The sequence below is a fragment of the Trichoplusia ni genome, chromosome 20 (genome assembly GCF_003590095.1).
Source record: "Trichoplusia ni isolate ovarian cell line Hi5 chromosome 20, tn1, whole genome shotgun sequence".
Classification (NCBI taxonomy): domain Eukaryota; kingdom Metazoa; phylum Arthropoda; class Insecta; order Lepidoptera; family Noctuidae; genus Trichoplusia; species Trichoplusia ni.
Window position 1 is genome coordinate 5707734 of NC_039497.1, and position 24216 is coordinate 5731949.

The window sequence follows — 24216 nt, forward strand, 5'->3', positions numbered from 1 at the left end:
ATCAAAATGCGGTGGAGTGAAGCAGTGACTCTAGAATTCGTGAAGATTTATATAAAGCATGAATGTCTTTGGAACCCCGCACATCCCGGCTACAAACTAAGATACCAGAGGGAAAAGGCCTACTCAGAAATAAGTACAGAATTCATGACTACCAAGTCAATGACGGTTCCTGAAGTTAAGATGAAGATTAAGAACTTGAGAACTACTTACGCACAACAAGTACACAAGATACTGCAAAAGTCTAGTCCTGACTCCATTTACGAGCCCTCCCTGGTCTGGTTTCATGAAATGGATCGTTGTTTGAAGCATATACCTAGTAGCCGACATTCTACTTCATATAATGTAAGTTTTACTAATAAATAATAACATGTTATTCGATCAAAATTGTTTGGTTCTTTCAAAAAATATTGATTACAATATTTATTTATGAATTTTTGGATTAAAATATAATATTTGTTATTTCAGTCACAAGAAAGTCTAGACATAGACTCTTCGTGCCAAATCTGGGTTGATCAAGAAAGTGAAAGTGCCAACTTAGATGAAGCTAACCCAGACCCCCTCGTGCCACAAACTGATGATGAATATGACTCAATCAAACCTGATGAACCGATCTCTAAAGTTAAACTTGAAAGACAGACTTCCCCAGTCTATTACAAGAAAATGAAAAAGAAAAAAGTCAAACACCGTCTTCCTATTAGAAATTATTCATCCGATTCAGTTTCAGAATGTTCAAAAGATGATGAATTTGATATCTATGGCAAATACATTGCTTCTCAACTGAGAAAAATGGATTTACATAAAGCATTAAGACTTCAGTTGGAGATACAAAACCTTGTTAGTGAAGCCAGGATCTCAGATATAGTGTCAAGTGATTAAAAGTAGTTGAAGGAAGATAGTTTTATATTTACTATAGATTTTTGTTTACAATTTGTTTGTAATTAGTGCAATTTGTAACTAGATTGAATTTATGTCCAAAGTGCAAATAATGAACCAAAGATTGAAATATGGAATGTAAATAAAAATAAGTGATACTTGATATCTTATTATTTTTTTAGCCTGAAGTGAAATGATAAAATAATCTTTTCAATATTGCCAGCACACCTATTCTGAGATCGATTTAAACCACTTCCTAGAATTTGTATCTTACAATGTATTTTTACTATATATAATTTTTACACTCGGTTAAAAAAAAAGATAAATTGAATTCTAAACAACGTAGTCAAAAATCATTTCGTTCAGAGTAGCAGTTTTTACGCTTACCACATTCAAACAATGGAAACTGACAGCAGCTTCGAGCAAATGTCAATCAAAGTTATTTATGTTGTCAAAATAAATATTTCTATACTTTTATCGTTACCTACGGTTGTGTAATTAGAAAATAACACAAATAAAATGAGGTGGAGTGAAAATGAAACATATCAATTCGTTAAAATATATCTAAATCACGAATTCTTATGGAATTCGGAGCACACAAACTACAGACTAAAAAGTAAAAGGCTGAAAGCTTACCGAGATATAATCGCAGAATTAAACGAAACAACAGGCATCTTGCTAAACGAAACCGAATTAAAAATGAAAATTAAGAATCTAAGGTCCACGTATTCGCAAGAGATTGCTAAAATAAAGCAACGCTCCGGCCCGGAATGGACGTATAAACCGAACATGAAATGGTTTAGCGAATGGCATAAATGTTTCGGCGCTTTGAAGAAAAATACAGATGATTCCTCGTTTGAAAATGTAAGTTGTGTACAAACTTGACTCAGTTAAGGCACTCTTACTCTCTTACCCAGCTCCCTAAATGTTGCTTATGTAATTGTTCATCGAAATTCATCTTAACAACTATTTTCTTAGATATTTAATTTAATTCCAGCATCAAGATTCAGCAGACGACCCATGCCAAAAAATATGGTTGTCACCAAATGAAGACAACATTGAGGATGAAACTTTGGATCCGTTTCCAGAAGCAGATGATGAATATAACCTTATTCTAAAAACAGAACCTCGGGAAGTATCCCATATCGAAAGATATCAAAGTAAAAAGAAAAAAATAAAGCACAGAAGGCCAAGTACAAACTATTCTGATAGAACCTTCAGGGAAAGCATAGACTCTACAGACACTGCATCAAAAGAGGATGAATTTGATATCTATGGGAAATATATAGCATCTCAGTTGAGGAAAATGGATCTGCAGAAAGCTTTGAGGGTGCAGCTTGAGATACAGAGCCTAGTGAGTGAAGCCAGACTGTCAGGACTTAATGGGAAACATTAAACAGTTAATAAGCCGGTACAGTTAAAAAACCAATGTTCATGGACACAATTTGATTTGCAAACAGTTTTACCCAAGACTTGTGGTCTCTTTGTTACAGTGTTAAGTACATGTGATAAGGCCTTTTTAGTTTCTAGTCTGAACAATCACCATTTTTATTTAATTGAATGCTGGTATGTTGAAATTCAAATTGTATTCATCAATTTTGTTACTGGCAATACTTAAGTACCAAATGTAAATACATTTAATTGAAAGTACAACACTTGTTTATAAATTGTGACTTTCTAGCAATTTCTAAACTTTGGTTTAAATCCTATATTTTTAAGGGGTTTTGTATATAAGATTGTCTGATGTACTATGGTTAAGGAAATAAGTTTCTCAATAAATAACTGTGAAAGTGTTCAAAGTAAACACCATACTGGTTTTTATTATCATTGTTATGTCCACTAAAAATCCCTGAAAGGCTTTTACCAAGTTTTCCCATTGGTAAGAAAAAAGTCTTCAAAGGGGTTGATATAAGGCAAAGCAATGAGACAGTGCTCTACACTGCCTATAGCCGCGTCAATCTTCCACAAATGCAAGTTTTACATCATAAAGTGGGGTAAGAGTGGGTGGTATAACTCTCAAATAAAAACGAAAGTTTGCAAGTCTGATTTTTTATTGCTGTTACAGCATCTGTTTATGATACAAACAAACATTATCACTTACATTTCACTAGTGAAAATTCAGATCGTTCCATTGTACGTTTGTTCCTACGATAACGCTCTCGTATTGATCCGGTTTCATGAAAAAATATACATCGGCGTCTGTACGGCAGACAGACTTCATTATTTCCGAACAAAAAATCACATCAAGTCTAAAGCTAAAAATTAAGTACTTTTTTCACAATCATTTTACGTAGTTTCAAACTATAGAACGGATCTCGGAAGTCAAACTTCGTGGGCAGTGCGCAGTCTGATATTTAAAACTAAACATCTAAAAATAAGGTTTACAAATAACTGTAAAGGTCGATTCACACGTCCGCGACCGGTACCATAATCTCACTCGAAATCAACTAACTGTGATATGTGCATGTGACAATATTAAACTGAAGTACAATTTTAAGATTAATTGTTGACAACTTATCTAGCTTCAGACAATAATTATAACGTCGGGTTACTGCTTACTACTCGGTGATAAGGGCGTTATTTCGTTGCCATGGATACGCAATCAAATGTAAGAAAATGTTTGCGCATGTGCTAACCGCGGATATTTTAAACAACTGACTAGTGATGTAGTCCGCCGGACAATGTTGAAGTCGACCTTTTTAGGACTAGAGTGAACGTTTTATTTAACAAAAATCTCATAATAATACAGAAATATTTACTTTTAACCAATGTGCGTTTCATCGCTTGCCGATATTCTGTGAATGCTCTTTAGCTCTTGCTTTATTAGGGTTGGCGATTACAAATTACGGAAATGAGATTTCAAACAATCAATATTGAAATTTCTTGTTTAAATTGCCAAAAATACTGATTTATAATATGAAACTTGATACTTATTCACCACAGTCCAAACTTATTCCGACAGATTTACCTACTACCTGGTTATTACATAAGTACGTTTAAATTCAAATAGATTCCTTATCAAACTCAACAGGAACTTGAGATTCTTGTGTATTTGAACACCAGTTACATTTCAATCTGTCGACAAGTTAACAAGAGCGAGCTTTACTCCGAACTATATTGGCACATACAACCATTTTGTTTATAGTAACAATGATAACAATAAAATTCTGTGCAATATAATTGTTAAAATATTTTGGTGTTACCATAAGTCTTTGCCTTAAATGAATAACTCTGATCGAAAGCTTTTGTGTTTGAGTGTAGTTTTGTATTTGATCTGTTAAGAAAGTCTTTCAACATTCAGGCAAAGGTCTATGGCTATACCATACATTTTAGATAAACACAAACATTGAATCCCAATTCTTACCCAGTACTGGATGTAATAAAATTAATTGTACTATGTAAATGCAACAGATTGGAAGCTGTAGGTATTCGAGATGGAAGATGCGATGCCAAGTGGTATACCGTATAGATTGGATGGAATCAAGGTATTAAGTTCACTGTCAACGAAAAATATCACATCTATATCTATACTAATATATAAAGCTGAAGAGATTGTTTGAATGCGCTAATCTCAGGAACTACTGGTTCAAATTGAAAAATTCTTTTTGTATTGAATAGACCATTCATCAAGGAAGGTTTTAATATACCATCACGCTGCGACTAATAGGAGCGAAGATACAATGGAAAATGTGAAAAAAAAACAGGGCAGGTATAAATCATAACTTATATCTTCTAACCATGCGGACGAAGTCGCGGGCAACAGCTAGTTACAGAATAAACAAATGTAGTGTTGATTTCAATGTTAAATTCAGTAGAACATTTTTAATAGGCGGGGCTAAGGTTACATAAAATATAGATACGCAACTCTTCACATTTAAAATTTAGATAATTATGTTGTTCTTTAGAAGCCGAACTATCGATATCGAAGCGACACAACGCACTGCACTGAGCGAAGTGGTTCTTAGCTTCCGCCTTTTTAACGCTACAAATATTCTGCTTTAAGTTCTAGTGGCTCTAGTAGTATCTGCATTGAATAAGTATTTTATTTAAAATCTGGCTAGAATATCTATTATATTTTCTGTGACATATCAATGGGATATTTTTCGTCAACGCGACCTTTAAATTTTAAAAAAGTAATCACGCTAGTTTTAATTACAAATCGGGTGTAAACAGCACAAAAATTATTATAATACGACCGAAATATCAATGAATCTTTTAAAATGTAGCCTCTGCAAAACTCTAATAAAATCTACTATAATAACATGTGTCAATAAATATTTCTTCTTTATCTATTTAGTAAAATTGAATGTTAGTATTAAAATTGATTACAATTTAAGGCAAACCTGGACATATTCAGTTGTACGGCCTATTGGCCTCTTTATCGCGACTTTGATTAATACTGAAACCCCTAAAGACCTACCTATATTATTTTGGAAGAGTGACAGCGCAGTACGCGGCATAGAGCGTTTCGCTTCTGCTGTCCGTTTTAAGAAGGACCTTTTGACAGGTGGAAATACTTCAAACGGACCTATCAGTATACATTGTGGTGGTAGGTCTTCTAAATGCAATCTTCAAGTAAACAGCCGATGCGTAGGTTTATTGGCGTGAATACGTTCAGAGATATTTCAGACGTACAGCACTTACTGCGAGTGCATTAAATTTAGGTACAATGTAACATTACGTATACATACATTAAAATCAGAATTAAATCTATGGATGTTTGGGTTTTTCATTTTTAATACTGGCCATTATTTTCGGATACGTTAATTTTATTGATGTGAATTAATAGCTTAATCGAATTTTTTTTTTTTTTGGTGTAACAATTACATTAATGCAGGTATGCGGCGGGGTCGCGAGTCGAAAAATTCGTTCGAATCGCGACCCCGCCGCGTCTGCTCATGATTAAGGACTCTGGTTGGGTCCGAAACTAGTCGGGCACTCCCGATAAATACGCGGGAGTAAACCGTTACATCGTTTATAAGACTTCCATGCTTCCAAATCCGTAATATCAAAGATCAATTGATCTAGTGGCTAATGACGATAGGAAAGGTTTCTCAAGAGATTTCTTAATAAAATAATATATGTATATGAGCTAAGGGTTTAAGTAAGAATAAGGTATTATGCTTGAATATCAGTCTAGTTATCTGTTAAAGCATGTTAAGTTTGGTTATGAGCGTGATTGTTAAGTAAATGAATGTCTATTTTAAATCCCAAACAGATTTGTTGCGAAAATACTTGGTTTCACATAACGCCTGACGGTAGAGTAATGTGCTCGTTCTAATATTTTCTTGCTGTTTTGTAACATTAATAACGATTTAAAATTGCACATAATATATTTAACGTTCCTTTTAAATTACATTAATTTAAGTAAATTTCCAATACACAGACATCCATAGAATTATAAACAAGCAGGTACTGTCAAACCGGAACATCTGTCAAAATCACAACTGTCATGGTTCAATCGACTGTCAAAAACTGTCACACGTCAAACAATATTCAGCTTTCAAATGTTCAACAAGAAAATGTCGCGCCACACGTAAAGTTCTACAACCGTACCGATAGGTGGCGCCACACATAAATACAGACAAATTTAGACTAAAAACGTCGAATAAAACTACAAATTTAATATACAAGGAAGAAGACTCGATCTCAGATCTTAATTTGTACAATTTATCACATAAAATTTTAAAAGAACACGTATTTAGTTGACTGCAGCAGCAAATCACACGAGGACTCGTATCCATACAATTTAAGGTTGAAGAGATCATTTTAGTCCGATACGCGTAGAAATGCCGAAAAATGCACTGTCGTCCGCGGGTCTGACGCTACCTAAGACACATATAATAATCTTTTAGTGATGCATCTGTATGGAGCGTCAGACCCCCGGTCACAAAGTTTGTATGAAATCACCACAGCAGTCCGCGCGACCCCGGCTAAAAAATGACCGACGGAAGCACAGAACAGCCACACTAAGGATCGATTACTTCGGGCAATCTAGTGATAGCATAAAGTTACCACGAATATGTGTAATTCAAAATATTTCAATATATATATGAAAAAATAAACGCTCTGTCTCGACATTATGTACGTACACTGTTACAAAACTAACACACTTGTATTATTTTAATGTTTATCCAGTATATTAATTTTACCGATATTTGTATGGACATTTAGCGGCCGACACGCGCCTACAGAAACTTCAGATTCATATCATTTACAAACTAAAATGGCGTTTACATCTATAATTTCAAACTATCATAAAACGATACGTAATTTCAAAATGAACACAGAATTTTAATCACTCACCTAGCTTCCGACTTACAAAAAATCACTTTTAATTTTAACTAACACAATAAATTAACGAAAACATGTAAACTGTCAGCTTGCATTATCAATTAGAAAACAAAAAAAAAACAAATTGAGATCAGGAAACGCCCATACAAAGATCAGCATCGCTCGGGTAGGGTTCAAAGCTCGGTAGTCTCGGTACATCGCGACCTAAGTACGCACTAGATGTCGTCTCTTATTACACTTCCGGGATCGACCCTCGAATCGAAGTGATCGTCTAGGTTTCAGCACACAATTATTAGAATCTGATTCTGAACCTAAATTAAGAAGTACTATTTTCTATTTGTATTCTAGGGGTGGGGTCTTGCGCCACCGGCCGGAGGATCGCGGCCGCCGGCGCATGCTGGTGGGGGTCGCGTATCGCGGCTAGGTTGTTCGGGAGCTAGGGTATGCAGGTCCGGGCCGGGCTTCAGGCGTCGGAGGCGAGCGCGAGCTGCTTGGGCGTGTAGACGCAGGCGTTGGGGTCCAGCGGCGACGCGTCCAGGCGCCGCTGGCTGGCGCCCGCGCCCGGGAACGCGGGCGGCATCACCGCCAGCAGCTGCGCCTTCAGCTCCTCCATCTCCTTGTCTTGCCGGGATATTAAACCTGACGCAGGCCAGATACGCGTTAATAACTAATACTTGAAATAAAAGATCACAACAAGTGGACTTGTTTCAGACACAAACAAGCCTTTTACAATTACACAGTTGCCAAAATTACCACAAATACATAAAAGGTATACATTTCGAAGCTTCAAGAATTAAATCGATGGATAGTCGAGTGGTCAGGCAGGACAAGCCTTTATGCACGAATGCTTGTCCTGAATCTGGGTGTCTTTTTGAAACCCCGAGCGACACAAGTTTTAAATTCCTAATCGAGTTATTTTTTTGAATGGCAAAGAAAAATAAGTAGATTGTTGTGCTCACCCTCCTGTATGTGCAGCTTGCGCTTGGCCTCGCCCAGCGCGGACAGCAGGTCCAGCTTGACGCGCGTCTCGGAGGACAGCGAGGACTCCAGGTACGTGTGGTTCTTCTGCAGGTTGTTGTACTCGTGCTCCAGCTCTGCAGCCGCCGCCACCTTCTTTAGGTGCTGCTCTTTAAGCGACTCTAATGACCGCACCTGGATTTTAAATATATTTTTTTTTTAGTTTTGTCTCTTAGTATTGGATGTAATATGTATCGTGTATTGTAAAAGCAAACCCGGGGTAAAATTTAAAGACCGTCTGTCTATTGAAATTAACAAATTGACTGCGGTACAATAGTGACCCGAGCTCTTACAAAAAAAAACTAGTTGATTTTAACCATTTTTAACAATGGTTGGGGGTTCCATTGACATCCTTTTTGATCAGTGCATGTATGTTTTGCTAGTTATTTAAAGATACATAACAGTGAGGATCCTATATCTAACTTAATACAGAATCGTTTGGTTACTGCAATTAGTCTGATCGCAATTTTGACTGTTTTTCCGGACTTATTGGCAAAACTTAACAAACCCCCAGCGAGAGTAAAGACAGAAACTAAGTATGTAAGCAACATCCACTAATGGAATTCCTTGTGGAGTTTGGACCTGGACTTGGTGCGTTGCTATCGGCCGCTTTCTATATTCGATCCCGAATCTAAGATTCCGATCAATCCAGATTTTTCTCAATCCCTCGATTGAGCTTGAATCTGCATTTCTTTAATCGATCTCGTCTCGAAATCCATCGAAAAAAAACGGATAGATCGCCCTGGTAAACGTTTTGTTTTACGCATGTGCAGAAAAAGTACTTCAGCGATTATTAATGAGTAAAATGGTGGCTTTTTTCCTAGAGCTTATCTATTTTATGTATAATCACTAGAAATTGCACAAAATACAAAAATAAAAGATTGGGAAGTCGTAGCGGTAAATACTATAATTCTACCTGAAGATTAGAAAAAGCATAAACGACAATAAACGTTTATTGATGAGCAACGGAACGTCAGTCAATCGAAAAGTTGTCAGTCAGTTTGACATTAACATAATATATTTTAAAATCGCAAGTTTAATTGTTGTTTGTTTTTCCGATGTCTCAGCTATACAATAGAATACAGCGGTAATATTCGAGCGCATCCGTTCTACCTACTCATGGATCCCACTCTGTTTGTTCTGGGCATGGTTGGCAATAATCAACTGTATATGAGACGGGAGTTTGCACTGGTCGTCTACTTGGTGAAGGTGCTTCGTGGAGTGGAGAATCACCCGGAAGTATTGCAGTGCTTGAGTGGCGGAGTGGGCGGCGAAGCCCGCACCTACTGCTGGTTCCTACCGCGAGAACAAATTTGCTCGCCAAAGCACCTCTTACAAGAGCTCTCCATACCACCAACTTCTTCAAAATCAGACTGACGTGTTTTTAATAATGAAATGTGTTTCAATTTTTGTTTAGTATAAGTTCTTTGCTGTCGCATTAGGGTAAACCCTGTAATGATACTTCATGGTTTTAAATAAATAAATCAAAACGAGAATATTATAATCGTTATCCATTGATTCCAGTATTACAGATATTGGTAAAAGTGTACTTAGTACACAAAAACTATAATACCGAAAGCAAAAAAGTTTAAGCGTCAGCTTATGCTTAGCAATCCAAAAGAATTACTGAGCGCTGGTCTTCAGCTTAAATCCTTGACCCCCGTTTACAAGTAAAGTACAGAACAACCACTCGATACCTAAATCACAATTACAAATTTTAAGGACAGAGTTTGTTCTACTTCGCTGTCACTACTATCCCAGTCCGATAGCTGAGCTAATACTTCAAGATCGCTATCACTATCACTTGAAAATATTTCCATTTTAACAGATTTCTCAGTACAATCCGTAAAAAATTGGGGATCGCAATTATAGATCAAAAAAGGCCAAAAATCGATTTGTCAAAACCAGAGATCGGTTATAGAAAACGCATAACTGTCACTTTCGTACAAATACCAATCTAAAATCTCGATCCGCCCTCCCAAAGATAGATTGAAGAAAAAGATCGAGAAAACGATCCATGGATCGGTTATAGAAACACTAAAAGTTGTAAATGGATTCAAATGTCAATCTCGATCCGTAAATTTTGGATTGAGATCGAATATAGAAAGCGGCCGTATATCGTTCCCTCAGGTTATGAGAGTGGTCCTCTCTCTCCCCACAGTATTGAGGCCGGGTACCTGGTCGGTGGCGAGGCCGAGGTCCCGCTGCAGCTGCGCGGCCCGCTCGCGCGCGCGCGTGAGGTCCCGGCGCAGCGCCGCGCCCTCCGCCTCGGCCGCCGCGCGCCGCGACCGGCACAGCTCGCTCTCGCACTCCGCGCTGACACAACGCGGGATTAGTAACAAGGAACATGGGGAGGCAGGGAGCCTAGTGATGACCCCCGGTCATTGTAGGCACAGGCCAGCGATCAGGACCAGACCCATGTAGAAAGGCGCGTTTGTGCTCTGCTCCAAAGACATGTCATCAAGCACTGAGGATCCCATTGGAAGGAACATGGGTGGATTTTACTCCGTAAAAGTCTGATACTCCCTTCCTCTCAAGTCTCAAATACACGCCATTTGACCCAAAATTTGACAGCAGTATTGTAGCATGTAATAAGCAGTTATCTGATGATATCAAAATCAAAAACATCAAAAGTTTTTATTTCAAGTAGGCCGTTTAACAGGCTCTTGCAAAACGTTGCAGTTATGACTTTAGTTTCGCGGTACCAAAGTGTCATTGTTATGGAGAAGAACCGGCAAAAAACACCATAAGTTACTCTTTTAAAAATGAAGGTCATATAGACACATAAGTGCAGGTACCTGGGCGGCCTGGCGGCGTGCTTGGCCCGCAGCAGCTGCGCCTCGGCGGCGGAGCGCGCGCGCCGTTCCTCGCCCAGGCGCCGCTCCAGCGACGCGCGCTCGCCTGTGCGCCACGCTGACAACCTACAGGTACAGACACATTCATATAGCATATGATATAATAATATTAGGTATTGCCTGCGACTTTGTGCGCGAGGTTATTTATGATGGCTCGTAGCTAAGCTATAATAAATTGTGTGAGTGAGTGATTAATTGAGAGTAACCTTGAAAACCTTTTGAAGTACATGAGGAAGGTTATTTTTCAAATCGTACCAATAACATATAAGCTTCGAATTACTTGAACCATAGTTTAGGTGACTCCGGCCAGTATTGCGGTATTTGTAGATTCATAGCGGCAACATACTTCCTGATATATGCGCGTACTAAGTTTTCATAAATTTTGTTACCAAATTCTATTCTCGTAAATATGATTAACAACTCTCCAGTGCGCATAACTTAAAACACAAACATAAACAATATAGACCAAAGTGCTGTAACATTATACTGAAAGAAATAAAAACGATGCGCAGGCGCTTCGAAGTAAAGATAACACTTGTAAAATGAGACCATAAGCGTTACTACCAAACCTAAGTACCCTGCACACTGACCTAGCTCTCATATAGAAAAATAACGGAAATTAAAAATAAAAACAGTAATATACCGCCCTAATTCTATTTTTATACTGCACATGACTTTTGATAACCGAAAAGTTCGTTTATGATACTGCAATGTCTAAGCAAGAGTATTTTTTGTCACATTTAAGAATGGAAGAAACCGTTTTGCCTTGAATAATAAACTCTTCATCATCATCAGCCTTTGTTTATGCTATTCTTCTCTGTCTCTTGCCCTTCGCATCCATCCTATTCCATCTTCTGCCCATCATAAATCTTGGTCACCAATCAGTAATTAAGTTAATCTATCTATACGTCTGGCTAAAACACACTTTAAACCCACAAGAAACCTCAAAGTATCCGTCAACTCAACCATAAATCCAATATACAGGTACCTTTAAACAAACCACGTCAGCATTAAAAGTATTCAAGTTACTTGCCGCTCAAACACGATAGCGAACGCACGTTATCAAGTCACACAAAATGGACTCAACAAAAACTGTTCAGGAAGAAACAAAATCCACATCTCCGGAGGCAAAACCTATAAATGTCGGTCAACAGTTGTCCGTTGCCGCTATGAATCTACAAATACCGCAATACTGGCCGGAATCACCTAAACTATGGTTCAAGCAATTCGAGGCTTACATGTCATTACAACAAGAAGATGACAAGAGCAAGTACCATCTGGTTATATCGAAACTGGATAAAGAAAGTATTGAAGCGGTCAGCGATTTGTTATTCGATCCGCCCAGAACTGGCAAATATGAAGCTTTGAAAAACCGCTTGTTAAGTGCGTCTGACGAGAAACGTTTCGTGAAAATACTGAATGATATGGAGACGTCAAGAATGAGTCATCTGATATCTGAGCAGATTAATGTGCTGCGTCGTATTGAGACGTTGTTAACTCAGTTCTGTGAGACGAACCGGCCTGAAAGTACCAGTTCTAGGTATCGGAATGATGGCTGGGTGTGCTGGTATCATAGGAAGTTTGGTGTCGAGTCCACGAAGTGCGCGGATGAATTTCGGTGTACGTTTTACTGAGTGTTGGTGAAAGGTTGTGATAGTGTATTTTTTTATGCTGTCATGTGTTTTGAAATATTTTTGAGATGGATGCATTATATATATTTTTTGGATGTTTGTTGGGTTTAACAATAAATAAAATAAGCAATATGTTTCATATCATTTTTTATCTAACCTTAATCAGAACACACCACGTAAGGTTTTTTTTATAAGATAACTTTATATTCGTGATGTGATATATTATATTTGACTGGTCTTTTGGTCTATTGGTTAGTGACCCTGACGTCTATATTGGAGGTCGGGTTCGATTCCCACCCAGCACAGAGACGAGCGCGCGGGCCCCGCCAGCCCCACGCGCACATAGTGTGGGAGGTACGAGTGCGTGTCCTTACTTGTGCTGCAGCGCCTGGTGCGCCTGCTTGAGCTGGTGGTGGTCGGCGCGGCGCTGGCGCTCGGCGGCGGCGGCGGCGGCCAGCGCGCGGCGGGCGTCCTGCTCGGCCGCGCGCGCCGCTGCTAGCTCCACGCGCACTCGCTTCAGCTCCTCGCTGCACTCGCGCGCCGAGCGCTGCGGCAACACACACGTTACAGTTAATAATCACCCGCACAGGCGACTGCGAAGCGCTCGCGTCTGGCACAGACACAAGCGCGTCGCTTTCACGAGCTAGAGTCGAGGCAGCACCAAGGTATAGGCTTATTAGCGGCACGCGCTCCTAAGTGCCCTTGCGGCGGCGCAAGTCCAGGCGGGGGCGCCGTACCCGACCGCGCCGCGAGTTACCAATGCTGTGAGATACTGGCGTTTGAAATACAACCGGGTGAGCAGTAGTGCCGGTACAGGCACTCCAATGTGTTTTGAATAGGGATTGCGAACCCGGGGAAAATTCATAACCGGTTTTATTTTTCGGTTTTGGGACGATAACCGGGTTTCCAAAAAAATGTAAGAACTTAAAAGTCCTGACTTTTCTAACAAATTTACACTGTAGTAAACAGATATTAAGATTTGAAATGATATATCACTGTAATCATTATGACAAATATGCTGGGGAAAGGATGTATTCGGTTTACGCTAAAGTTTAATCAATTAAACAAAAACACAACTTCAATCAGAAGAAAATAACAAAAAGGAAAACTTGTGCCAATTTTTTAATTAATAATTAGTAAGATCTATTCACAGATAACCCCTTGATAATCTGTGGATCTATTTGTATATTTAATAAAGAGAGACACAGAGGTGTTAAAATTTTTAGTACCAACCATTTGGAACCAAAAATTTGAACATCTCTGTGTTTCTCTCTTATCCCTTTCCATCAGACATTTCTAATGTTATACCCTAATAGTGCAACACACTTTTTTCATATTTATCAGAGTTGCCAGACCGATAAATTGATATAAGATGATTAGTCGAATAACCGATTTGGTCGATTGAAAACCGGTTTTGTTTTTGAGAAAAATCCCGGTTTTTCGGTTTCGGCGAACCCGGTTTTGCATTCCCTAGTTTTGAATGAGCTAATCAAAATCATTTTGAATGAGCTGTCTTAATGACAGTTTCATTTGAAACTAGTATAATAATTATAAAAAAAATATTAAATATGTATTTAACAAAAAAAACACATACATAAATATGTATGTTTATACGTACATAAACTACTCAAAATAAAATAGGACCCACTACATTCTTAGGCTGTAATTACAAAGTATTCATACTTTATTGTTATTTTTGGATAAATGTGGTTACGCTAAATATTAAGAAACTGTTTTAGCATAATTAACATCAAAATTGATTTTTTTAAATACACACAAAATTCTCTTTTTAGGGAAGTTGCAACAAAATAATGAGCACTGTAAACTAAACCTAACAAATAAACTTTTTTGCAAATAATCCCAGAGCAATGTTTTTCTTAGTAACAAGTAGGGCTTCCTCTACTCTGAATGCACTCTCTGAGCCTATCTGGTTTACGTTCAATTAGATAGGTAACATTTTGCTCTGGTATTCGTTCCCAACAGAGTTTTAGCGCGTTTGTGAGTTCCTGTTGACTATTTGTGAAAATGGGGTAATGTGAGGTTGGATGACGCTCAACATGAACAAGACGCGCACAACTGGTGGTTTTTGCAGACCTATCCCCCACCTCCCCACACCATAACACTTGGACTCCCCAAAACGATCTGTTCCATGGATGCAGGGTTTTGTTAATTGTTCACATTGTTTTCTCCACACGCGTATTCGTTTGTCGTCACTATAAAACTTGACCTTACATTGGTCTGTAAAGAGTACCGTGCTCCAATTGTCTATAGTCCAAACTAAACGTTCCCGAGCCAATCTTAAACGCGCAGATCGATGAGCAATGGTCAGTTTGAGTCGCACTGACCGTACTCTGGAGCATTGAACATCTTTGTGGAGACGATTTCGGATTGTCAGGTATACTTGGGTACCTGTTGATCACCGTAGTCGCATTTTTAAGGTCCGGGCGGTTACAGTTCCCGACATGCAGTTAACCGGATATAACGGTCTTCATGTGCAGTTGAAGGTCTCTGGGACTCTCCCTCCTGAAGCTGTGCAACTGCTCTTGCAGCCATTTTAGCCATTTTCAGGTCCGTATGACGTCGAGAACATAGGTGACAAAATTAAAGCTGTGTTTTTTGAAGCTTTTTCTACTTTTTCAACTTTTCCTGCCCATCCACTTGAATAAAACGCATAAATTGTCGCTCGAATCGTTAATAATAACTCGTAAACATGTCTACTTCACAATTGAATGCTTCATTTTGCTAATCTTTGCCTATTGGGGATGTATAAACAAAAAACTAAAATTTATGATCGTGGGCCCTTGCCCGTGCAGTATGTTCACGTATTCCCACGACGAGGGATCGCACTTTGGTAGTGACGGGTGCGACCCCACGTATGGGGCGAGGAGGCCGACGTCGGCCTCCTGACACGCTCGCGCCGCTCCCGGCCGGCGGGTCCCCGCGGCTGGCACGGGTTGCCATGCTATGCAGCACCACGTGTCGGCACAAGACGTGGCTGACGTCACCCGGCGGCTAGGAAGAGTCGGATACTACCCGTTTTCGCCCCCGAGAGAGTGGGTGTCCGTAAGATCGTACAGCGTGCGATGCCGGGTAAGGTCGACCAGTAAACACATTAGTTTACCAGTAGTATGGTAAGCACTAAGTATGGACGACCACCGTCTACCCAAAGCGATCTTCTACTCCAAGATGGCTGTAGGTAAACGGCAGCTTGGAGGTCAATATCTGCGCTACAAGGACGTATTTAAAAGACATCTGAAGGCTTGCGCTATTGACCCTAAGGATTGGGAGAGGCTTGCTTTAAATAGGTCCTCTTGGCGCAAAACTATTTTTGAAAACGTCAATTCGTCTTGGTGAAACGACTCCAGAAGCTAGACGAAAAGCGCCAAGCCCAAAAAGACCACAAAGCCATCGTACACCTATACTCTCAATTCTGCGGGTCAACTTTACTGCAGCGCTTGCGACTTGCAGTGTTTAGATCTAAACTCGGTCTAGCCATTCAAATCAGGGTTCACGCTAGGAAGTCAATTGCCAAGGGTCGCCATTATCGAAAACGATAAGGAGGTCTATACAATAGTTTCCCAGACAGAATTAGTCGAGTTGAGATAAATACCAAATTAATCCGACTTGGTTAGTTAAGACAAATAAAAAACTCACCAGTTCCCGCTCTCTTTCCCTCTCCCGTTCCTTCTCTTTCTCCTTCATTTCTCTTTCTCTTTCCTTCTCTTTTTCCTTTTCTTTTAACTCTTTATTACTGCATTCCTTAATTTTTATACACTCTTTTGTACTCTCTACATCTTTATCTTTAACTATATGTTCTTTTGCTGTAAATAAAAATAACATTAAATACTTAGAGTCAAGAAAATGTACGAAATGGGGATGTTGACTTTTTTTCCGGGTGTCCAATCAATAGATTAACGTCGAACCAACTCACTTTGTCACTAAACGATTTATTTCAAGCCACTTTAATAAGGAGGAGGTACTCAATTCGTTTGTGTATTTTTTTGTTTACTACCTCATAACTTCTTACTCTTAACTTGAGATAGCTGTCATTTGGTCCCATCAAAATGTCACCAAATTTTTAATTTCAAGTCTGTTGTAAGTTTTTGCTTTAAAAAACATATTACGTTCAATCAGTGTCGCTACAAATTCTCTTTATTAGAATTATTTTGAAGGTTGTGCCTAATATCTTAATGGACCATCTTCTACTCCTATAAAGTCAATATGCTCATTTGTGTTATATAATAATGTACTCACTGTTTTCTGTACTCTTATGACTATCGCTGTTCTCCTTATCTTTATCTCTGCTTTTATTCTTTCTTTTTTCTTCTTTTAATGTACTATAAGCCTCTTTCTTTTCCAACTTTGACAACTTTACACCACCTGTGAATAAGAAAATTGAGTAAATATTTGATATTACAATTTTCGAAGAAGTGATTGTAGGCGACTTTTTTAACATTTTAAATATCTGATAAAATTTTAAGCAGTTTACTGATGCGACGTGCAACAAGTCTGGGAAAAATTAAAAAATCCACTGGGCGATTAGTGTCGCGGGTTTGATCGCTGTGTAGGAAGCATTTGTGATCCACGAATGCTTGTTTAAATGAATGCATTTATTTTTTAATTTTAACTAAACTTATTAATTTATTCGCGAGACAATTTTTCTTAATGATTACGTGGCTTAAACAGAAGTTTTCGCTCTCATAACATTTCATCTAATAAAAAAACCCGTTACCAGCTGATCTAATCAGCTTGTTTTACTTGTTATTCATTGGCTCGAAATCCCGTCATTTCGCCAGTCCCTGGAGTACCTTTGGCGTCGTCGTCGTCAGCATGCGCGGCGGCCCCGTTGCTGAGCGGGCGCGAGCTGCAGCAGCTGCCGCTGGAGCTGGCGGAGGAGCTGGGCGCGGTCCCGCCGCCGCCCGCCTTCTCGCGCTCGCGGTTAGCGCTCTGCGCTGCTAAGTGCTTCTCTAATTTCTCTAACTGTTGAATAAACTTTTCTATTGTAGATATTTAAATCGAACATTTAAAGAAAAATGCACAATTAAAGAATAAAAACTTCAATAAATATAAAGCTTTACCACACTAAGCTTTTTTATCATGACACAGCTTTTAAACAAAATGTTAAAATACAGAACTTTCACAGTCAAATACATTTAGCTGTCCCGCGAGCCCGTCCATTTGCGGGATTTGCCGAAACATAAAATTGGGGCTATAAACTATCGGAGTAAAAATTTTCGTGTTAAACCGTCTAGTGGTTTTTGCGTGAATGGGGAACAAAAATAAACGTCCTTAAATAAACATTTTCGCGTTTACAATATTAGCAGGATAATTATCGAGGCAGCGTTACCCTTCTGCATAAACTTGTAGACGTATATGTGTGAGTACACAAGTGTATATGTGTGAGTGACTGCTCGTATGACAATGACTGCGTAAGTGTGTTTCCGGGCGTACCTTAGCCTGCAGCTGCGCGTGTTCCTGCGGACAGTGTCCGTTGTGGTCGGCGGTCTTGAACCGGCAGCGCCGCAGCGAGCCGTTCATGTGTCGCGCGTCGGCCGGCGCCTGCGCCTGCGTCTGCGACTGCGGCTGCGTCTGTGTCCCGCACTCCGAGCCGCCGTTCGCGACCACGCCTTCTTTCGTGGACGCTTGCTGCTGTGGCTGCTGTTGACTCTGTGTCTAACCATTAAATACATGTAGTTTTAGCATGTCTTTTAAAGTCAGTAAAAATACAAAAGTCAGACTCAGACTCAGGGAAACCATTACCTCATGATTCTTTATCATGAGGTAATGGTTTCCCTGAGTCACGTCGTCTAGCCTGGAGAGTCGCACCTGGTCTACGGCGGTCTCGGGCAGCGCGTCCCGCATGAGCTGGAAGTAGAACTCGTTCATGGCGCGCACGTGTCGCTGGCGGCGCTGGCGCAGGCGGTGGGCCAGCAGCGCCTTGGCCCCGAAGCCCAGCGTGACCACGGGGTAGCCCACGCAGTGCGCGGCCAGCGGCCGGCACAGCGAGCCGCCGCCGCCGCGCGAGCCCCGCCACAGCCCCTCCACGTACACCAGCAGGCAGCATATCGCTACTGTTGGCACGCAGATGCCTTTATCTGCAACTGTTAACAGATTTGCTTGGTTACTCTAATATGTTCTATGTAAATGACGCTGAACTTATTTTTGACGACTGTGTAACTCCATGTCAAATAACAAATTACTTCTGATTTAATTACGCAGAAGTTATTGGTCAAATCAAATAAATACCAAGTAAACTGCAGTTCAACGTGAACATATTAAAAACCGGAATTCAAACAATCAATTCAATTTCTTGCATTGTATCCCCAATAAACTCCTTTAGGAAGCATAACCTTGAATAGTTGATCATAACACGGAAAAATGCTTTAACCAAAAAATTTCCAACAGCCTTCACCAGTTTCATGTGTCGTATTTTATCGCGAATATAAACAAATGAATGATGTAATTGACTCAGTGACTTCATACTAAACCTAGTCAAAAACAACACTTCACCCTAACAGCTAATTTTTTGTCAGTGACTGTTTACACAACCACATGGGCTCGCTCAAATATAAACAGAAATCGTAAAAAAGCAAATTGAACCTTATAAACATTCACAAAAACAATGCCGTAATCCTTATAAAATTATCGCGTTATTCTATTAATAGAACCGAGTGTAATAAGTGTTACTTTTGTATGTAAGCCAAACGCGAGCTATTTGTGTAGCACACATAAAATTATATGATCGGTAAAGTTTGGGAAATGTATGTGCCGAAATGTTCCCACGGAAATAAAATTTACTTTATAATAAAACAGTCTGTTTGTTTGAATTTACATGACTTTAATATAACTTGTAATCCATTACTTTGAATAAAGAATAAATTTTTCTAACAATAAAATTAGATGATGATTAGGTCAATGAGATGATCCCTATATCGCAGTGGATTTCAAATCCACTTAGCTTTTAAACGGATCGAACTGTCTTACAAAATACGTTTTGTCACTGTTGACTGCTAATACGAACCACTTCTTCATATTTCACGTAAACATAAACTATTAAATCTATACTCTATACTAATATATAAAGCTGAAGAGTTTGTTTGTTTGATTGTTTGTTTGTTTGAACGCGCTCATCTCAGGAACTACTGGTTCAAATTGAAAAAAGCTATAAATCATCACGCTGCTACTAATAGGAGCGAAGATACAATGGAAAATGTGGAAAAAACAGGGTAGATATAAATCTTAACTTATATCTTCTAACCACGTGGACGAAGTCGCGGGCAAATAAGCAAATAAGCTAGTAAATAATAAAAGTCTCAAGCGACTACGCGCTTTTGAAGGTCTATTTCCACGAAAATATAAAGATACACTTGACTTAAGTACTATCTGAACTTCGATTTACGATGCATCCTCATTTACGACTTACAAGATACTCATGACGTCATCAGGCATTGACCTTACGCCAGGATCCAATCAAATAATAATAAAACGAGAGCTAAGTACTAAGATATAAATTATCTTAGTACTTAGCTCTCAGTTCATATCATATTTTAGTAATTAAATGTATGAGGAAAGGTTTATGTATATAAAGTTGGACTCACATGTGTACCACACATATTGTACCCACACATAGGTACTTGCTGCAAAGAATATGTACTGTAGAGGTATAAAGAAGAAACATATCATATCTGAAGTTAGTGCTATGCAGATGAAGAATACGGAAAATGCCTGAAACAAAAACCACATTATTGATAACATCCTAACATTTGGAAATAAAGACAAATAGTGGATATGGTACAAAAACTCGAAATGCTAATCAGAAATTCAAATTTTATTCTTCTTGTGTTGGTGATAAATTTTTGCTATTTTTTTTAATTACGAATGTTTGGTTGTTATACTTTCACGACTGAACTGTAAATCTGAATACTTCTATGTTTTTTTTTAAGGGATAACTTCAACGATTAAACTACCACGAAAGTTTATAGACTATTCATTACAGTTTTGTCGTTTTTTACGCGGAAAAAGCAGGGTTTTTTTTTAAATAGTTGTATTGATATTTTTTTTATTATAAACAGTACAGTCTCTGATATACCCGACGCGGCTGAAGTAGGTCCGCAAGCTGACTACTGCTAATATCATCTGTATGATCATAAATCTTTGTCTTTTAAAATATGTCTCACGAATTTTGGAGCATGAGAATTAAATATAGTAATGTGATTTTTACAGTTGTCATAATTGTTCTCATATTACTGTAGAAATAAAGGGTTTGTGCACTTTCTTTGCGACTTCTTATTTTGTTCTCGAATCTAAAAATAACTGTTAATTTAATTTGTAGCTTTTATAACTTTTAGCTACATAATAGCTTCGCCATAAGGTTTTATCCGCGCCGTAATACACTTTATACTCAAGTAAATCGAAATAAATATCGTTACCTACACCTACACAATTGTTTGTGTGAATTGGTAACCAACACCCTCTCTGAGTACGGAAGATGTAAGTTGGCGCATCGGAAAAGAGATAAAAGTTTGTGAGAGCGAGATCAAACTATAGAAGCTAGATGTGTGAAACAGAGACAGTGATATTTCGTAGCTCTTTCCCGACGTCTCAATTTACAGTTTTACAAGATATTCAACATTAACTGCAAGTAAAAAGTTATTGTAGCCTAAGTAATTATGTAAGCTCTCATATTAATTCCAGCCCTTTTAATACAAAGAGCAAACAAGCATCCACTTTTAAATAATAGTGACAAATAGCTAATGATTATCGTTTCAGAAACTTTTCTAAAAATGTGACAAATAGAACTTGATATTATTATGAAAGTAATACTCACAAGTCCTTGATATTTAAATGAATCATATACTGATCTCAGCATCATCCAGAAGGGCCAGAGGAACTCAAACCTAAACTCCAGCATGTAGTCGGCCATCACAACTGTTGCCCAAATCATCACAAACTTCAGGTACAGCATTGAACTGGAAATTATTTAGGATAATTACTATACATCCTGAAAAAAAGCTTTGAGATACTTAGGTTTAATTTGTATCAGGTTAGGCAATTAGTAACATTCACTTGAACTGGATTTGGAGAATTTGTTGAGTCTATTTTTGAAACCATTCAATGTTACTGACACTAAGTAATTTTTTGATGACTAAGGGAGAAATTATGAAATAAAGCTTCTTAAAAATGTTATTATTATACAAATCTTGAACAAAATCTTGCTTTTATTAACCATGTATAGTACACAATAGTATCAGCTAATGTTTTTCCGTCTACATCATTCTAATTAAGCCTTATTTGGAATATAGTACAATAGTCTCTTGGATATAAGTTCAAAAAGAACAATTTATTGACCTGTATGTTTGATTAATATTATCCACTCCCATAAATTAAACTATAGGGTACAATATATTTCAAGGTCAGACAAGTAATTATTTAATGGTATTATTTGAATTTAAAAACCTGTCATTATTACATTGACTTATAAAATTTTCTTTATAATTTGTGTTTTAAATCATGAAATATAATTTCTTAGTGGCAGTAGTACATTATAAGGTATTGGGGTAACAATCAGCTCTTCCCTCCTTTTATATTGATAAAGGATCATTGTCTCTAACAAACTTAGAGAAGAAAGTCCAGTATTTTTATATGTTATGACTTCATTGCACCTTTTCTTTTATTAAATACATGATGAGTTACACAAAAATGGCTCTTGATTATTTTATCAGGCATTTATTAAACAGTGCTAAAGCTATATAAGCAATTGTGTCTTGTACAATAATATTCCTATTGTGATACTCAATCAATATTCTACTAAATGTAACAACATATTGTATGTATTTTGTACTGAATTTCATTCTACAGATATGTTATTTAAACCTTGATAGAAACCTTTATTTATGCTGTAAAGCTACGAAAATACTCACAAATTTGGAGGAAACATTGTGAAACTAGATAAGGGCACTATATTTACATGTAGCTAATTGAAATAGATGAGAAAACAATATGCAGGTCAGGCCCTTGCCATCAATAACTGCAGTGATTGAAATATATGTGTTATACATGTATCTCTACAGCTCTATAGAGTTATTTGTTTATGTGTGAACACTTGTTTACAAATTCAATGGGAAGTCTCACTTTCGTTTATTATTCAAATATAAATGCAGTTCACTTTATTCTGTTTTAGCATCTCGCGAATGTAGAGGCATAACTATGTTTACATTTGTCAGGCTAATGTATTCAAGGTATGTATCACGCTTTTTATGGACGACTTGTCCAACATAAGAAATAAGACAATAATAACATGCAGACTACACATGTTGCGCTTTCGCAAACATTTTCAAAGAAAAAAAAATCCTCTTTTTGTATTCGCTCCACACAGAAGGTGGCCAGCGATCGCCAGATGGTACTTTCTACCCACGGATATACAATTCAAGTTATTTATGTCAACTTTATCACAGAATTATAAGTCTCATGATATTTATAACTATGCGCTCGTGTGAAATTAACAATATAAACAGTATCCACTCACTTTCCGTACATTCCTTCGGTGATTTTTGTGCGCTTCAAGGGGCGCCGCAACTTCCCAGTTTCGGCATTTCGCCGCTTCATATTTTTTCATCCACGGTGTAAGTCACGAATACAGGCGCTCTTTTCACAACACTTATTTACAAGGAAACATTTAAAACAACAATGATCCTCAAAATAGTGCCTTTTGTTGTCAATCAGCCTATGTCCAAAATTTACGAGGGAGATGGATGAAATATCGGCAAGCTTTTTTTGCGTTCACTCACACACTAAATGTTGCCAGAATAATACACAAAAACCATCCATAACAAAACAATGTATATACGTCACAGATGTATAAATAGATCATACATGTCAAGTTATTAGTATTTTGTAACACCTACGAAAGAAGAATCTATTTTAATGATTGATAATAATAATTGATTAACTACTTTAAATACTAGACCTAAGCTTAACAATATAAATAATCTTTCATTTTAGGTTCATGTTTATAGCAAATTAAGCTATCATTTCATTTCTAAAAATGTATACAAGTTAAAACGATAAATAAAATGAAGTTTTTGCCAGAATGGTAAAGTGTAGCATTTGTCAAATTAAATTTATAAGATACTCGATGAACTTCAGGCTATTTAAAAGAATTGAATCAACAAAAACATGCAAAAGATTAAAATAATTTGAACTTTACATAGTTCATCAGTATAATTTATCTTCAATACATAATTAAATGATATTTTTGTTAAAAAAATTCATAAACCTCTAGTGAAAGGCCATGTCTAGATTTTAATCTACAAAGTCCACAATCCACCTAAACCCACAAAGTATTAACCTACAAACATGGTAGGTTGAAAATTAATTTGGTAGTTATTTTATTTGTAGGGCAAGAGTTTAATTAAAATAATCAGGATATAACGAGGACAAGGACTAACCTTTTTTTTTATATATTTACTCAGTAGGTTGGGTTGACTTTAGAAACGGGCTGCACGAATTACTGGGTGTTTTTGGTTTTAATAGATCGGCAATGATGC

The 24216-nt window shown here is 37.8% G+C and overlaps 2 protein-coding genes across 2 annotated transcripts; one reads left to right on the forward strand and one right to left on the reverse strand.

Moving 5' to 3' along the window:
- Positions 1 to 2682, forward strand: LOC113503960. The gene is made up of 4 exons (XM_026886104.1): positions 1 to 342; positions 466 to 873; positions 1372 to 1737; positions 1871 to 2682. Exons 1-4 carry the CDS (start codon positions 7 to 9, stop codon positions 2267 to 2269), a joined length of 1509 nt encoding a protein of 502 aa, XP_026741905.1. The 5' UTR covers positions 1 to 6; the 3' UTR covers positions 2270 to 2682.
- A 4303-nt stretch (positions 2683 to 6985) lies between these two features.
- LOC113503961 (macoilin-1-like) lies at positions 6986 to 23703 on the reverse strand. The gene is made up of 13 exons (XM_026886106.1): positions 23196 to 23703; positions 21498 to 21639; positions 20269 to 20395; positions 18497 to 18771; positions 18122 to 18343; positions 17479 to 17650; positions 16925 to 17050; positions 16325 to 16491; positions 13045 to 13217; positions 10785 to 11105; positions 10362 to 10500; positions 8127 to 8319; positions 6986 to 7806 (listed from the first exon to the last, which is right to left on the reverse strand). The coding sequence occupies exons 1-13, from the start codon at positions 23273 to 23275 to the stop codon at positions 7631 to 7633; spliced, it is 2313 nt and encodes a 770-aa protein (XP_026741907.1). The 5' UTR covers positions 23276 to 23703; the 3' UTR covers positions 6986 to 7630.
- Positions 23704 to 24216: the final 513 nt, after the last annotated feature.